Source organism: Odocoileus virginianus, chromosome 15 (genome assembly GCF_023699985.2).
Source record: "Odocoileus virginianus isolate 20LAN1187 ecotype Illinois chromosome 15, Ovbor_1.2, whole genome shotgun sequence".
Classification (NCBI taxonomy): Eukaryota; Metazoa; Chordata; class Mammalia; order Artiodactyla; family Cervidae; genus Odocoileus; species Odocoileus virginianus.
In genome coordinates, this window is record NC_069688.1 from 65,886,186 (window position 1) to 65,903,609 (window position 17,424).

Sequence of the window (17,424 nt, forward strand, 5' to 3'; positions counted from 1 at the left end):
CACAGCTCTCTTCCTTCCCCTGGTTTATTCAGACTCAGACTTCGAAACTCATCCCGACAGCCAGCGCTGCCAGACCGCTCCTCCTCCCCAGGGCTGGCGGTCGGCCCAGCGTGCTGGCCCCGCCTGCGTTATTCCCACTGAACTGGACCAGGGCCGGCCCGCTGTGCCTCTGGGGCACGCCCGCATCCCAGCTGTCTCACTTTGTGCTGAGATTGTCGACCTTCTTGTCTGTCTTCCCACCGGACTCTGGATTCCTTGAATGGGACGATGCCTTTCCTCTGTACACCTTCCCCAGGGAGCCTGAACGCATATTTGACAAATGAAGCAACGGCTGATCCCTACCTCATTACTATGTGAAATATGTCATGTAGCAACCAAGTTGAGTATATTTTCTTGAATTGTCTCTTATTGGTTTTACTTCTGCTATTTCACCAATGAGACTACATGCTCCCCACAAACCAAATTCAATGTCTGTTTTCCTTCTATTCCTCATAATACCTGACATCCAGTAGTTATTTCATGACTCATAAGTGATTTATGGTGTTAATTACCACTTGCTTAGCTTTTTGGCTGCCATTCCTCATTCAACCCAAGAGTCATGATAAAAGCAGAAGCCCATGTAGTTCTGGTTCATCCATCCAAAGACATCCTGTTAATAGCCAATCACTGCCAAGTTGACAATGTCAGCATTCTCTTCAAGTCATCATCATATAATTTTAGCCAGAAGAGCAAGGTAAAAATTTTAAGTAGAAATTTTGGTTATACTGGATGTATCTAATATGCATTTCCTATTGCATATAAAATAGAAAGTGCATTGGGTATTTCAGTGCCCAAATTTGAGTGTCTAATTTAGATGTCTGTGGCCAAAGGCAAAAGGCCTTCTGCCTGTACTGCCTACGTGTGTACACAGATAATCTAGAGAGAGCAGAGAGAGAGACTATTTTTCTTCTTTATTTTTAATTGAGGGATAATTGCAGTCTGCGTGGGTTTCTGCCCAGCATCAGCATGGACCAGCTGTAGGTACATACCCCCACTTCCTGAGCCCCCCCACCTCCCACCCATCCCACCGCTCCAGCTTGTCATGGAGCCCACCTCGAGTTCCTTGAGTCACACAGCCGATCCCACGGGCTGTCTGTTTTATCTTTCTTTTTTTTTTAAATTATTGTTTTCCTTTTTTTCTTCCACTTTTATTGAGATTTAACTAGCATATAGCACTATATAAGTTTAGCACAGTGATTTGGCTTACCTACATCAGGAAATAGTACCATGATAAGTTTAGTGAACATCCATTGTGTTGTATAGATACAAAATTAAAGAAATAGGAAAAAATGTTTTTCTGTGAAAATATGTTTAGGATTTACTCTCGATAATTTTCATATATAATGCACAGCAGTATTAATGTTTTTATCATGTTGTACATTCCTTCCCTAGTACTTACTTATCGTTTAGCTGTTAAGTTTGTACATCTTGACTGCCTTCATCTGATGTCCTTCCCCCAACCCCCTTTCTTTTAAATGTAGGAAAGTACTTTGACATTTTCTAAAGTTCTGGCTCTGAGCATAAGCAAGTGAAATGAAAGAATAACAAGTACTAGTTTATATAATAAATCTTAGGCTGTTTGTGTTCATTATGATAAAGCATTTTCAGAGAATTTTTTGACATGGCTTTTAAAGCAATAAATACATTATAATAAAGAAGTGTAAAAATGCATTTATGTAGCTGGGTGAAAACATACATAGAGAAGCTGTATCACTAACCCTCTCCATTTTCATTGAGAAGATGTATCACTAACCCTCTCCGTTTTCATTGGCTCTAAATTTAATTTTGACATTAAATTATTATGTGCACATGTGTTAGTGGCTCAGTTGTGTTTGGTTCTCTATGACCCCATGGACTGTATCCCACCAGGCTCCTCTGTCCATGGGATTCTCCAGGCAAGGGTACTGGAGTGGGTTGTCAGTCCCTCCTCCAGGGGATCTTCCCCACCCAGGGATCAAACCCGGGTCTCCTGCGTTGCAGGCAAATTCTTTACCACCTGAGTCGCCCTTTTATATATATGCGTGTGTCTGTGTGTGTATAGCAGAGTAATTTGACTTTTTTGAACTTTTTTGCTAGCTTGGAAAAACATGATGCGGATCACAGATATATGATGTGTTTATCTTAATAGTGACTCGTTCTGTTTATTGTTGAGGGCTGTTGGCTGTAACACGTTTTGTTTTAAACTCTGAGACCCGGGCCTACCCTGACACAACTCCGTTCCTTTCCAAGAATGGAGAGCATCACGTCACTTTTTGGTTCTGTGAGGATGAAGACCAGACCAAGCTCTAACTTAAATATTTATTTAAATATCACCAGCTGGCTGAATATTCACGCTGAACCTATTATATCCATTTTTTAAACTGCAGCAATTGGCTCATTTTTCTGCTAAGTTTGAATCATTTATACTTTTTCCAGCCGTCAGTGCTGGACATGATATGATGACATTTGAAGAAGAGCAGTGCAGACTTTGGAGCTGAGAGTGACAGGCTGGCATTTGGTCTGACACTCCTGTTGAGTGCCCATAGGTCGTAACGCCAGTGGCACAGCCGAGTGGGCAGAGCACAGGCTTCCTGCTGTGTGATCCCTGCTCCTTCCTGCCCTGCGGCTGCAAGCGGCGAGATGCAGTTAGGGTCGCTGATGAGCTGGGGGCTCATCCTCCTCTGTCCCCTCACCCCTTCTCCCTCCTGCAGCCGCGCGTCTTTGTTTCCAGGCTCCCTTGAGCTCTGCTCCTGGCTGGGTTCAACCAGTGGGAGCTATGGACGAGGGCTGAGGGTCTGACGAGGAGAGAAGTCAGGCTGTCCTCCCCTCACCCCACCCAGCCCCCTCGGCCCTCCGGCTGTGCCCGAGCCCCCGTGTGGCTCCTGCGCCCACTGGACCACTGTCTCTCCCTCTTTCCAGACCCTTCCAGGAGGCCCGGGTGCGGGGCTCCGGCACACCAGCACACCCTGCCTTCTCCTTGTCTCTGCACGCTTGGCGGGCATAGTTGCTTCCTGCTGCTGCGGGGGTGTGGGTTGCCTCATCATCTCTATTTGGCTTCTCGGCCTTTCTCTCACCCATGTAACCACATCTCTGCGCCAAATTCCCTCTTCCTGAAAGATCTACAATGGTCCCTGGTGGACCCTGCATTATGGGGGCATACTAGATGGCCAGTTGTTTAAGGGAAAAGGCTGTAGAGAGATGGACTCTTAGCAACTGTTTGCAAAGATTGTTTACATTTAAAACCAACTTTTATAAAAGCACTGTTTATAATAGCCAGGACATGGAAGCAACCTAGATGCCCATCCGCAGACGAATGGATGAGGAAGCTGTGGTACATATACACCATGGAATATTACTCAGCCATTAAAAAGAATTCATTTGAATCAGTTCTAATGAGATGGATGAAACTGGAGCCCATTATACAGAGCGAAGTAAGCCAGAAAGATAAAGACCATTACAGTATACTAACACATATATATGGAATTTAGAAAGATGGTAATGATAACCCTATATGCAAAACAGAAAAAGAGACTCAGATGTATAGAACAGACTTGTGGACTCTGGGAGAAGGCGAGGGTGGGATGTTTCAAGAGAACAGCATCGAAACATGTATATTATCTAGGGTGTAACAGATCACCAGCCCAGGTTGGGTGCATGAGACAAGTGCTCAGGCCTGGTGCACTGGGAAGACCCAGAGGGATGGGGTGGAGAGGGAGGTGGGAGGGGGGACCGGGATGGGGAATACATGTAAATCCATGGCTAATTCATTTCAATGTATGACAAAAACCACTGCAATGATGTAAAGTAATTAGCCTCCAACTAATAAAAATAAATGGAAAAAAAAATAAAAAAATAAAACCAACTTGAGGACTTGCCTGGAGGTCCAGCGGTTAAGATTCTGTGCTTCTGCTGCATGGGGCACAGGTTCAATCCCTGGTCAGGGAACGAAGATCCCACAAACTTTGCCTTGCAGCTCAAAAACAAGAAAAACAAAATTATTTATTTTCTAGTCTTGGCCAGTGAAGCACAAAACTTGGAGCTCTGTGTGCTGATACGAATCCTACAGTCCAAACATGTAGAAATAGCAGAGCCTGGAAAAGGACAGAAAACACTTGTTGGAGTGAGTCCAATTAATCTGCCATCTTGTAATGAGGTATTTGTTCCAGTACCTTGTACCTAGCAGGCATTCAAGCATACATTGAATGAAAAATGAAGTCTACTTGGAATGCATTGCCAGTCATTTCCCAGGCAACAGACAATATCATAACACAGCTGAAGCCTTGTCTCACATTTTCTGTGGCTTCTTGGTAAAATTACAATGAAAGCATTACCCAGGCCTTGCATATCTGCCTGGGCATAAATTCTGAGAGTTGCTCCGCATAGCTGGGATAAAGAGGGAATGAACGACTGCTCCATAGAGTGGCTGGAGACTCTGGCCTGAGTGCCTGCTGTGCTCAGGGCTGCATAGAAATGAGTAAACTCTTCCCACCCGGAGGTCAACAGGCCGAAGAAAATAGGAAAGTGGTAACCAAAGGCCAGACCCTGGGCAAGTCATCAATGTGAATAAGATAAATCTTCTGAAAATCAACCCCAAGGCTTGCTCAGAGCAGAAGGCAAGTGTGCAAACCAGGGGAAATAAGCTGAGGAGATGTGATAACCACAGGACTGATTTCTGAGTGTGGAGCTGGAGAAAACGTGCAGCTTGATTGGACAGGCAGCTCAGGGAGCCGTGACGGCAACAAGCAAGACAGATGCAGCCTCGAAATCCCGCTTAGGGTTGAGAGGCGGGGAATGCTGTAGTTAGTTCTGTGTATAGGCTTTGGTATCAACCTGCCTGTGTTCAAATTGCGGCTTTCACTAGCTGGAGGCAAGTGACTTGAGCTATCTGAATCACAGCCCGCTTTTCAGGTTCAGAGTAGCACCCGCCATTGTGGTTCTTGTGAAGACAAAGTGAGTTTATACGTGTAAAGCATTTAGATTCAAAACCTGGGGAGGCTGTGTGTTGGCACAGGTGGTGTACCACATTTCAGGGTTGTCAGAGTCCACAGTCAGACTTTGTGCTTCATTCATCAGTCCCTTTGTTTGGCAGATATTTCCTGAGTGCCTGATCTGTGTCTGGTACCAGGAATACAAGGATGGACTAAAACGAGCAGGTCTCTGCCTTCGTACATCCATAAAAGGAAATACTGGAGGGGCCTCCCTGGTGATCAGTGGCTGAGACTCTGCGCCCCCACAGCGGGGGGCCCAGGTTCCATCCCTGGTCCGGGAATGGATCCCACATGCCGCAGCTGAGACCTGGTGTAGCCAAATGAATATGTATTCTCTAGCAAAGAAAATATCGGAGGTTTGGTCTTAGGTTAGTGGTGAGGGAGGCTCAGGTAGCCCTGATGTGGTTTCTAATGAGATTTTTAAAAAATAGTATTTAATCAGTTTACTTGGTTGTATTGCATCTGAGATGCAGCTTGTGGAATCTAGGTCCCTGATATCGAACCAGATGTCGAACTTGGGCCTCCTGCATCGGGAGCATGGAGGCTTAGGCATTGGACCGGCAGGGAGATCCCCTAGTGAGACTTTTAAAGAAAGAATATGACAGATGTGCCCGCCAGTGAGGGGTGTTGATGGTGATGGGAGCCAAGCAAGGGCAGGGAGGGTGTGTGGGAAGCCTCTCTGCTTTCTCGTCAGCGTTGCTGTGGCCTGACTGCTCTAAAAAAGTAAAGTCTATTTGTTAAGTTTTAAAGATTTTCTTTTAAAAAGAAATAAATATGAGAATAAGATCTTAAAATTTTTAATGAGAGCAAGATCTAAGAGAGATGGTAAAAATTCTCATTAAAAAAAGGAAAAAAGGAAGAACCAACAAATAATAGAAAAGACTCTATTCTAAATATTTTTTGGTAACTCCACAGAAACTAAGGATATTTTAATCTTAGCTTAAATCATATTTTTGGAAAGTTAGGTCTTCATTTCCATCAGCTACACTCATTTTTTAAAAAAAATGACAGAAACTCCAATTTGATTGGACTCCATGATATTCATCTCTAAATGACGCAAGTAGTTGATATGGCCCCATAAGGAACTTGTTAGGAAAAAACAGTTTCCACAAAAGCCACGCATGTGAAAGTAAAAGCAGGCTTCCAGCCTAAGAAATTCTGTTTGTTGATCCTTCAAAGGTCATGTCTGCTTTTAACCATCCTCTGCGTGATGGTGTAGACATGCAGTCATCCCGTTATTCTTCCAGTGTTTACTGGACCACCTACTATGTGAGAGCTTGGATCTGATGCTGGAGCAATAAATAAGGCATGATCCCTGCAGTCAGCAGGCTCCTGGTTCCAGGCCGGATGAACGTAAAAACAAGCAATGCGATGGGATCAGTGCCAAGGGAGGCGCAGATAATATGGAAGCAAATCATTCATTCATTTGTTCATTCAGTAAATACTGTTAGTTATGTGCTCTTTGGAAGGCACCATAAATTCGTGAAGCATTCCATATTTACAGGCTTCCCTGGTGACTCAGTTGGTAAAGAATCCTCCTGCAATGCAGGAGACCCGGGTTCGATCCCTGGGTCGAGAAGATCCCCTGGAGAAGGGAATGGCAACCCACTCCAGTGTTCTTGCCCGGGAAATCCCATGGACAGTCCGTGGGGTTGCAAGAAGACATGACTTAGCAATAAACCACCATCACCTGGAAATATTGGGGATATAGCATGAATGAAATAGGTGATCCTTGCCCTTTGGATCTGTTGTGCTTCTGCCTGTTATGGGTGTAGAGAAGATTTGAGTTGAGTCTTGGAGAATGAGAAGTATCTGTGGAGACGGCCAGAGTAGGACGGGTATCGCAGGAGGGACTAAGCCGTGGCCTCAGGAGTCCCCGTGTCTTCGTGGACAGGGCGCAGGCACTCAGCTCTGCAGACCCCCTCTTGGCACCAAGCGGCCCCACCCTGGACCCTCACCAGAGAGACGCGTGAGGGACCTTATCATGGGCGGTGGCTGCAGGCAGTCACTCGGTCTACAGACTCCAGTGCCGTCTCAGGAACAGCTGCTGGTTGACATTTTGGAACACTTGACTTCCTTTCTTCTGATCACAGCCTGCGAGGCTTATCAGAGACACCCAGGGGCTCCCTGTGGCCAGTGGTTGAGACTGTACATCCTAAGGCAGTGGGTGCACGTTCGATCCGTGCTCGGGGAGCTGAGATCCCGCGTGCCGAAAAGACAGAAACCAGAAACGATACTGTGGCAAATTTGACAAAGACTTTAAAAATGATCCACATCAAAAAAGCTCCTTTAAAAAAAAAGTATTTCCCGTTCTCTTTTTAGAGATCTGAGGTCTCTGAACCTGGCCTTCCGTCTCAGTCCTCACTTAGCTACTTAAATAAGGATGTTTAACATGGTTTTTTCATTCCAAAAAAAGAGACTTATAACCAAGTTCAGCTTCATGAGTATTCCTTCAGTCTGAGAAACACAAGTGAAGACATAGGCAAGTATTAACATATAACATATTAGGCTATATGTAGTTGGAACATTTCATAAGGTCAAGGATAATGAAACCTAAAATTCTCTGTATATATATAACTATATCCTTACAGTTTTCTTTCTTTCTTTTTTTTTCTCTTAAGGCATCTGGTGGTTTAGTTACTGAATCATATCCGACTCTTGTGAGTCCATGGACTGTAGCCCGCCAGGCTCTTGTGTCCTTGGGACTTCCCAGGCAAGGGTACTGGAGCGGGTTGCCAGTTCCTTCTCCAGGGGATCTTCCCGATGCAGGGATTGAACCCGGGTCTCCTGGGCTGCAGGCAGGTTCTTTGCCAGCTGAAGGTGGCCCTAAGCATCTTGAGGGGCTGGAACGTTCTTGTGAGGACCTTCTTCTCCTGCTTTGGGTTGTATTGCAGATAATATCAAATGCCACTTGTTTTTCTCTACGTAGGTAGAAAATTTAAACAACCAGACTCCCTGCTCCACAGTGGTCCCCGCCTTCTGCTTTCTCTGTGGAGAAGGACAGGGTCGGTCAGGAAACTCGTCGGGTTTCTGCGCAGGGACTCTTTCCTGAGTGTCCCCTTCAGCCAAATCTCCTCCGTCTCCCTCTCATGGGGGGTCCCGGGGGAGCCGTCTCCTTAGCATAGATCAGTGGGTACCGTAAGGTCACGGGAGGCCTGAGTCACCGTGCCGTTAGTCATGCAGCCTGCCGTTAACAGCGGCGTCCTTTCTCGAGTTCTAATTCTTTAACAGTGAGTGCGTCCCTATGGGGAAAGCGGCTCCAACTCTCACAGAAGAGGCGGTTTCTGCTGAATTCCCGCTGGGTGTTAGGGCACAACTTCAAGCGAGGCAGCATCTCCCTCTGATTAGAAATAGTGCCCACGCCAACTCTTACCCAGTCAGCCAAGCTAGCAGCTACAAATAGCAACCAGTAGACTCAGGATGGTTTTCTGAACAACTGGATTTAACAGTGGAGTGTTAAGTGTTGATGCGGCTGTAGGTTTTACTTTTGAGGAGCCACTCTCTCCTGTCAGCTCCTAGAAGAGTGGGCCTCGGAGCAGGAGGTCGGGGCTCCGCAGTCAGCGCCCCGCCTTCTCCTTGCAGCTCTGGCCTTTGGTGAGCTCAGAAAGTGCTACCAAGGCCACGTGCAGCACGCACGCGTGTTAGGGCAGCCTCGCTGCAGGGGAGCAGCCCCGAGGACCGATAACAAGGAGCTTTTCTAAAAGGTGACCGGTGCACCTTGACCCCAAAAAGTAGTCACTAGGAACGCAGCAGACATCAAAGGACAATCTTTATCTGTGTAGTGTAGAAAAACCTGCTATTCCCAGAGCAAATACTGCAGCAATACCTTTCTTTCTGGAAGTTACAAACCAAGATGTCAAAAGTGGTTGTTTTCTAGGATTGGAGTCATTGCTTCTTGGGTCTTCTAATTTGTCTACGGTGAATACACATTGCACTTAGAAGGGAAAAAAAAGTTATTTGTGATTTTAAACACTTTAGACCAGTCACATGCCGGCTGCCTGTCAATTTGATTGTTTTCTTCTAGGTATGTTCCCTCCTCGGCTTTCCCAACTCACACATAATTTCTTTGCAATTGCAAAGAGGTGTAGTTCTGCATCCTATTAATTCAAAGTATTGTTGTGCGTATGAAAACAGACACTGAAGACTTCCTGCGCTGCGAGCCACGGCAGCCCGGACCCCGCGCCGCCGCGGCCGTCTGTGCCGGGCCGGGCCTCCGTGCGGCCTTGCCACCTGTCCAGGAGTCTTGTGTTAGGGCCTGTTGGGACGATGAGGTGTCAGAGTGTATGTTTCTTTGTTTTCCTGCCTGTGAAAATGTATAGTTTGTTAATAGCACCATAAATTGTTTGGAAGAAGAGGTTTGTTCAGTGGAAAAGAAACATGAATAGGTTTAGATTTTTATGGAGCTGAATCAGCCAAATCAAACACAGGCTTTCCCTGAAGCTTCCAAGTTTTTAATGGAAACTCAGGCTCTGTAGAGCTTTGCTGCCTAATTATAATTCATGCCTTTTGCAGATACATTACAGGGTGGACCCAAAGGAAAATGTTAGACATGTCCACCGGTTATTTCTATTGTGCTCCTTGCGGAGTGCCAGCCGCATCAGTCCGATGGCCCGTGTGTGCAAAACGCCGGCCAGATCCCAGTGGGCTGGGCCACCTCAGTGGGGGGAGGACTGTAAACTTGCGTTGTGACAAACACAGACAACACGCTCAGACACAGCCAGCCTTCTGTGTGTGGGTGTGCAAAGGCCCCAGTGTCAGGATTCAATTTAAAAAGCCCCGTGGTAACGTAACCCCAAATCAACCCTCATTGTCCTCATCAGAGAGATCCTTGTGAAACCCAGGAAAAACAGAACTACCCAGATTTCATTTAAGGAGAACTTTCTTTTCTTTTCCTTTTTCTTTTTAAACAACAACAACAACTAGGTTTAACTGGCGTGAAGGGAGAGAAAGGAAATCCAGGCATTGGAACTCAAGGTCCCAGAGGCCCCCCTGGGCCAGCAGGTAAGTCTTCCTGCCCAACAGCAAACTGCAGGATGGAGACCCCAAGTCTTCAGAGTCCCCTTGACACTGCAGGCGAGGCAGATGGCCATGTTTCCCTGTTACACCCATGTGGCCGGCTGGAGCGGCGCTGCGTGCCGTTCCTTTCACTGGAAGGCCAGCGTGTTAGTGAGGAGTCTCCTGTTCATCAGGCCCAGAACACGTGTGAGCACCTTACTGATTGCGGGTCAGGCTGGGGCCAGGCTACGCTGCAGTAATGAATCAGCCCCAGATGCTTCGTTGACTGACACGTACCCAAAGTTTGATGTGGGTAGGCTGACTTTCCCCTCATTTTAGAGCAAAGGGCCGTGAGGAGAAAGGTCAGCTTCCTGAATGGAGGATGACAGATGTCCTTTCCGGTTATAGTCCACGGGCTGGGACTAGTCACAAGCCCCAGCTGAAGGGCCTGGAGGCTCAAAACCTAGGGGACACATGGCCGTGTGATGAGCACTCACAGTTTCTGCCACCGCGGTCATCTCACTGCATGGGGCTTGCGCAAGTTTTGGGTTTTGTGAATTTTACTATGTGCTTTTAGGTTGGTCTCCAGATGGCATTACTTGTTTATTAGAATTATAAGTTTTCAATCCTACTGGTATTTACAATCCCAGTCTTAAGCATATTGAATCTAATGACTTACTGGTTTTTCTTGCCAACCTATTGATGATTTTGGAAAATACTTTTTGTAGGAGAGATTCCTAATGCAATAGGTCTGCTTTGAATATACATACTCCTGTTATTAGAGATTGTATGAGGAACTGATCTAGATCATGCCTTATACAGAATGAATGCTTGGTGAATGTTAATTGAATGGAACTGGATTCACCAGAGATTAGCAACACTTTTAAAATACAGGGTGATATGTGTTTCTGATTTTCATTTTGGTTCTAGTAGAAGAGATTCATTTCTAATTGAAAAAGGCCTTTGAAACACTGTTGAAATCCAGATCTGGAACAAAACAAACACATGAGCCAGAAAAATTCCAGTCTGACATACTTCTTAAATTCACAAAAATTTTAATCGCCCTCTCATTTTTATTCAGTATTACATTCTCAATTGATACAAGCTAGCCTAAAGAAAGGTTGGATTCATATATTGGGTCCAATTTCAGAATTTTCATTTTTCTCCTGCAGTATAATTTCTCTCAAACTTAGAATAATTTGTTTCAATCGTCTGGGGCCACCTCCCAGTAGGGGCTGCCAGGTTGAGGTCAGGTGTGTTCGTGTGTGTGAAGACGTGTGTGTCTGCGCGCGTCCTCACTCTGGATCCCTGGGAGCCTGCACTGGGGTCAGGTGTGTTCGTGTGTGTGGAGACGTGTGTGTCTGCGCGTGTCCTCACTCTGGATCCCTGGGAGCCTGCCCTGGGGTCAGGTGTGTTCGTGTGTGTGGAGGCGTGTGTGTCTGCACGCGTCCTCACTCTGGATCCCTGGGAGCCTGCACTGGGGTCAGGTGTGTTCGTGTGTGTGGAGACGTGTGTGTCTGCACGCGTCCTCACTCTGGATCCCTGGGAGCCTGCCCTGGGGATGGAAGCTCCGCAGAGGACACCAGGTTGGTGGTGGCCTGCCCCTTTCCCTTGATACTCAAGAGGTGATGAAAAAGAATGCATTTTGCTTTCCAGTTTCCTGAGCTGATTGAAAGCATTGACCTCCAGGCGAACGTGTGATTGCAGTGTGATCCTCTGTCTAGCAGATCTAGTTCAGGAATAGAACTCACTGATTAGAAAGAGCAGACCACCCTAGTTGTCAGAACGTGTGAGATGGCTTCTTGTAAGCGTTAGCTTACTTGGTGGTCTGAAACCTCACCCGTGATGAGAAGATACCAACTGTTTCCATTGGTGGACTCTCCTTAGGGCCTTCTGGGGAGAGTCGGCCAGGAAGCCCGGGGCCCCCTGGTTCTCCTGGACCAAGGGGTCCACCAGGTCACCTGGGGGTCCCTGGACCACAGGGTCCGTCCGGCCAGCCTGGATACTGCGACCCTTCCTCGTGTTCTGCCTACGGCGTGGGAGGTAAGTGTCAGCCCTTCGTGGACTTTGAGCACATCTTACTGTCTTAGTACCATAATGGTGGGGGGAGCCTCTGAAAAGCAGGCCTGTTTTGAGCAGGAAACAGAGCTCGAATTGCTCCCTACCTTTTAAATTGTCCAGAAGCCTCTCCTGTGAAGTGCAAATTATTTGGAGGTCACCTCTTAAGGGGAAATTTAAAAGAGTGCCCATCTCAGTCTGCCTTGCTCGCAGATGGCCTCTGACCTCATATGTGATCATTGAGAGACACATCTGATAATTCTTTGGGGCCTCTTCTGCTGTGTTACTTCTGTGATGTGGCCATGATGTCCTATTAAATTTTACTCTTGCTTTGGGGACACCTCAAACTTAGAACTTTCCCCATAGTTAGGAGAGACCTGGAGATTCCATCGGGTGACATCCTTCCCACCACATGCATTTTAAATGACCAGGGTTTATTTTAAGAAGCAAAAGTGGCCACACTGGCCTTGCCTCTTATTAACTACTGAACTGAGATCCTGAAAAAATTATGCTTCCTAAGAACATCTGTGGTCTCCAGGCTAGAAGGTTGTATAACGGGACATTTTCTAACATAGTCACTCTTGGAAGCATCAGGAGAGAGGTTCAGAGATTGCTTTGGGGCAATAAAACTATTAGCCAATGAATTGAAGTTTTCTGCTTTATAAGAAGTTTAGCCTTATTTCCCAGAGGGACTGGTCAGAGTCGTGCTGATGTGTTTTTCTCTGTTCGTCTCTTCCCTCCCCATTCTCTCAAACTCCTCTGTCTCTCACTAAGATCTGGTCCCTTACAATGATTACCAACACTGACATGGAGCTCTTCCCTCTGATTCTCTTGGCGGCAGACACAGAACTGTCCTGCTGACCATGACCACCCAGCCCTGCCCCTGACCACGGGCACGCCTCTCCCCTGCCCACCTACTTCCCCACCTGCCCAGCCTCTCATCTCCTGCCCTCCCTGCTCCAAACACTTAACCGCGGTAAGACTGGAGCTCGACCAAGTCGCGTGTCAGTTGTCGCAAAAACCGACTGGTCCGTATCGGCCTGGGTGAAGGTGTAAGGCTGGCTGCCGAGAGTTGTCCCAGACTTCCCCAGGAGGAGCGCAGGAGCAGTCACTCCACGGTGCCCTCTCCTCTCCCGTCGCGCACACACGTTGCTGGGCGTCCTTCTTCCTGGTCCCCTGCTGCCTCTTTCTCCTCTGATCACCCCCCTCTGCCTCCTGTCCCCTGGTGTTGGACTTCTAACATGAGGTTGGTTTTTAAATTTTATTTTTCTTTCGTCACTCTGCTGATATTCGGGTTTTCTTTTGTAAATAAAACGTCATATTTAAGCAGTTTGGCTAACCATTTCTGCGGTGCGCCTGACCCTTCTTTTACTAACCATCTGGAACCTCCTGGAAAAGGTGCGCACAGCCTGCTGGAGCGGGGCGCTCTCACTTTCTACCCAAGCAGGATACCTCTGTACTTTAGAGACCAAACCTGTGCCTCTGCGGATCCAAAGGAGGGGAGGGCACCAACCTGTGGCTCCTGGGTCCTGTCGAGCCCCCACCCCACTCTCCCCCTCCAGCTCCCCATCCTGACCAGCCAGAGTTCACCCCTGTCCAGGATGAGCTGGAGGCCATAGAGCTGTGGGGCTCTGGGATCTGACAGTCTCGGCGGAGCTTGGAGGACCGACCACGAAGGCGCGTAAGGCGACGGACCCGGGAGGGAGGTCACCGTGTGGTTGGTATGCTTCCTTTGGGGGCTTGTTGCATCAGCCTGCGTCTCCTATTTGGACACTGTTAATATTGTTATATTAACAGAAAAGTGTATTAAAAAGAAACTCCTTAATCCATACACCACAGTACTGATTTCTGCTTGTTGTTTTAATGATGTCCTCAGAGAAAGATTGGCCCTAAAGTTGAATTCTGGAATCCTTTCTGCGTCAGGTGACCGCGAGTCCTAAAATGCAACAAGACAGAAATGACTGTATTTGAGGGAAATGGGGCCCCAGAACAGGAATTCAAAGGGATTCAAAGATGATGTCATTTATCCTTATCCCCTCTAGGAATGACCTTGGTGAAAAGAAAAAAAGGGACATGATTGGAGAAACTACCTCTTGCTTAATTAATTGATCTAACTCTGAGATCACTTGGTCACTAGCTTCACTGGTATCCAAGAATATGTGTTAGAATACGGCCTTTCTGAATTTGGCGACTGTGAGACTAGATTCAGTTCTTTCCAGTGGCTTTTGACGTATAACCTAATGCATTCCCACTGACTCTGATCCAGAGAGTCCCAATTTCGATGGCCAGCCGGCCCAGCAGTGTGTTCCAGAGCGTGCCCTCCACAACCACATGGATTACTTTGTACATGCAGATGTGTTTTTGCAAACCTATTTCCAACCTTTCTTTAATAAGCAAATAAAATTTTAAAACAATGTACATATGTTGATTCTTTTTATTTTACTCCATTTCTGTGTCACCTTAAACTTGTGTTGTCTTGGCTGAGGTGTAACCAGAAAACGATGGCTGCCTTTGGACGCACAGTCAGGCTTTCATTCGTTCAGAGTGTGGTAGGGCACTTCACAGGAAAAAAAGCAACTGTCTTGAGCCTAAGCGACCGGCGGAATTCTGTTATTCATTTATAACCCACCAGACAGCAGTAACTGAAAGTGTAAGACTGATGCTAAATAAATATTTGCCTGAAGAACTTATCCTTTGGGCTTAAGAAAAACCTTTAAAACTCTAGGAAACAAAGAGGAAATGAGGTTGAATCTAATAGACTCTAATTCTAAAACTATAATTTGCCTTTTGCTCATAAAGGAAAACACTTGTTGTTTGGTCGCTAACTCTTTGTGACCCTGTGGACTGTAGCCCACCAGACTCCTCTGTCCGTGGGATTTCCAGGCAAGAATCCTGGAGTGGGTTGCCATTTCCTTTTCCAGGGAATCTTCCCAGACCAGGGATCGAACCCAGGTCTCCTGCATTAGCATGTGGATTCTTTACCATTGAGACACCAGGGAAACCCATGCTTGAAAAACATTTTGGGTTCTATTAATTGTTTGTTGAAAATAGAAATTTGAAAGAGAAACTTAAACTGAATGTATCTCCCTTTTTTCCTGTAGCATCTATTGACAGGTAATTGCCAGGAGTTGGGACAGGGCCCTTTATCACCAGAAGCTGTATTCTTCCTGAATCAGCAGTGACTCTTGAACTTCTTTGGGTCCCCTTACCACACAGCTTGGTTTAAGAACTTTTCATCCAAAATATTCAAACAAAAATGTCTACGTGTTGCCTTTGGGGATCCAGGTAACATTTTTTGGGGGGGATCCAGGTAATATTTCCTGCACAGATGCCTGTGCAGGAAATGAAAGCAGATGGTGAGCAGGTGACCAGCAGGGGTTCCCTGTTAGTTACGCACATGCTTCCACACACAGAAAGCAGGGCTAATGAGAAGGGAAGCTTGCACAAGACCGGACGGCCTGACCCGGAGCCACCTGAGTGCTCACAGCTGGCGGGCTGCGTCGTCCGTCACCGAGTTTCCTTGCATCTCAGATTTCTTGGTCTTAAACACGGGAGTAGAGAGGATATTCTATATGCCTTGATGTTCGGTCCTTGGAAATGCATGGACTACTGTGTCACTCAGAATACACTCAAAGTTTGTTATAGATGGTGAAAGATCAACCACTAGAGGTTCTAGACATTCATATCATTCTTGAATTGTGCAAATAAACTTGGCTTTGATTTTACTTGGTGATCTAAATTTGTTTATTTAAGTTACAGGAACATTTCATTAGTTTGGAATTTGTCATCAGTTGGACCCTGTTCATGAGATTTTTATTGAGTGAAATGTTCATAATAAAAGGTGTAATTCAAGTTCAAGATTTTTATGTTTACAATACTTTGCCTTGTAATAAAAGCTGATTCTGAAGTGCATTTTTATTGACTTACCTATTTTGGCAGGAATATACTGATACATTAACTTATACTTTATATCATTTCTGAAAGTAATCATTTCATAAAAGGACATTGCTCTTCAGAATTTTAATTTGGTTAGAAACTCCTGATTTCTGGAATTACAGACTTGGGACAGAGTGATTGAAGAGTTCAGTTTAGGAGGTAATGAGTGCGAGTCGAAGCTCGGAGGAGCAATCTGTGTGTGCGCGCGCGCTGAGTCGTGTCCGACGCTTTGTGACCCTATAAACTGTGGCCCGCCAGGCTCCTCTGTCCATGGACTTTTCCAGGCAAGAATCCTGGAGTGAAATTGCCATGTCCTCCTCCAGGGGAACTCCCCAAACCAGGGATTGACTGAACCACCGTCTCCTGCATTGCAGGTGGATTCTTTTCTGCTGGACCACCCGGGAAGCCCCCAGTTATTCCAGACTAACATTTAATTTCCACCTTCTCTCAACTGTCTCAAAGAAGTGCTGTAGTCATACTCTTTGAAATCAGACCCGGCTCGTCTTCCTGTGTGAGGCCTTCCCTGAACCCCCTCCACCACCTGGTAACCCCCATGACCACGGTCCTGCCACCCCTGCTGACCTGGTTTGTTCTCTGACCTCCGTGCTCCCGCTCTGCCTGTGAGCACTCTCTAGGCGGCGTCAGGCCGCCCACAGTGTGCTGGGCCCTTGACCGCTGTGCAGAGGCTCTGCAGAGTCACCCCATGCTAGCGCGGTGTGGCTTGTCATCGGAGTCAGACCCTGCACCCCGTCTGCAGTGGAAAGAGTGACTTTGCTCTCACTATAAGCCGGAACATTCGGGAGACAGCAGTGATGCCCAGGAATGTGTGATCAGCTCCTTGCTGCTGCTGCTGCTGCGTTGCTTCAGTCGTGTCCGACTCTGTGTGACCCCATAGACGGCAGCCCACCAGGCTCCCCCGTCCCTGGGATTCTCCAGGCAAGAACACTGGAGTGCGGTGCCATTGCCTTCTTCGGATCAGCTCCTTAGAAGCTTGCAAATCAGATCTGTTAAGTATCTCGGAATGTGGGGGAGAGGTTTTTAAACAGAAATAGAGTCACAGGGGTAGAAAACAAAGGCGCGGTCCCCAGGGGGGACACTAGGGAGAGGGGTAAGTTGGGAGATTGGGGCTGACATATATACATGGCTGCACACAAAAGAGGCAGCTGACAGGGACCTCCTGAGCGGCACAGGGAGCGCTGCTTCACATTCTGTGATGACCTGTGTGGGGTCGAGTCTAAAAACGAGCGTGGGTGCATGTGTGTGTAACTGATTCACTTTGCTGTGCGCCTAAAACTACAGCATTGTAAGTCAAATATATTCCAATGAAAACGAGAGCAGCCAGAGAGTTACACACTCTGTGCATTTTAAGGGACTTTAAGGAAGCCTTCCATCTTCAAATTTTAGAAATATGCATCACTAATAAGTACTT

At 46.8% G+C, this 17,424-nt stretch overlaps 1 protein-coding gene across 8 annotated transcripts in view; it reads left to right on the plus strand.

Annotated features, from left to right (window-relative positions):
- The window catches only part of COL14A1 (collagen type XIV alpha 1 chain), a 232,282-nt gene extending 217,809 nt beyond the window's left edge, over positions 1-14,473 (plus strand). For 5 of the 8 annotated variants that reach the window (XM_070477487.1, XM_070477489.1, XM_070477485.1 and 2 more), the window contains 3 exons: positions 9,930-10,007; positions 11,889-12,044; positions 13,622-14,473. In XM_070477487.1, coding sequence (XP_070333588.1) covers positions 9,930-10,007; positions 11,889-12,044; positions 13,622-13,701 — 314 coding nt within the window. In that variant the 3' untranslated portion in view covers positions 13,702-14,473. Of the gene's footprint in view, positions 1-9,929; positions 10,008-11,888; positions 12,045-12,833 lie in introns of those variants that run through there. The other 3 variants (XM_070477486.1, XM_070477490.1, XM_070477492.1) reach the window with 3 other exon arrangements.
- Positions 14,474-17,424: the final 2,951 nt, after the last annotated feature.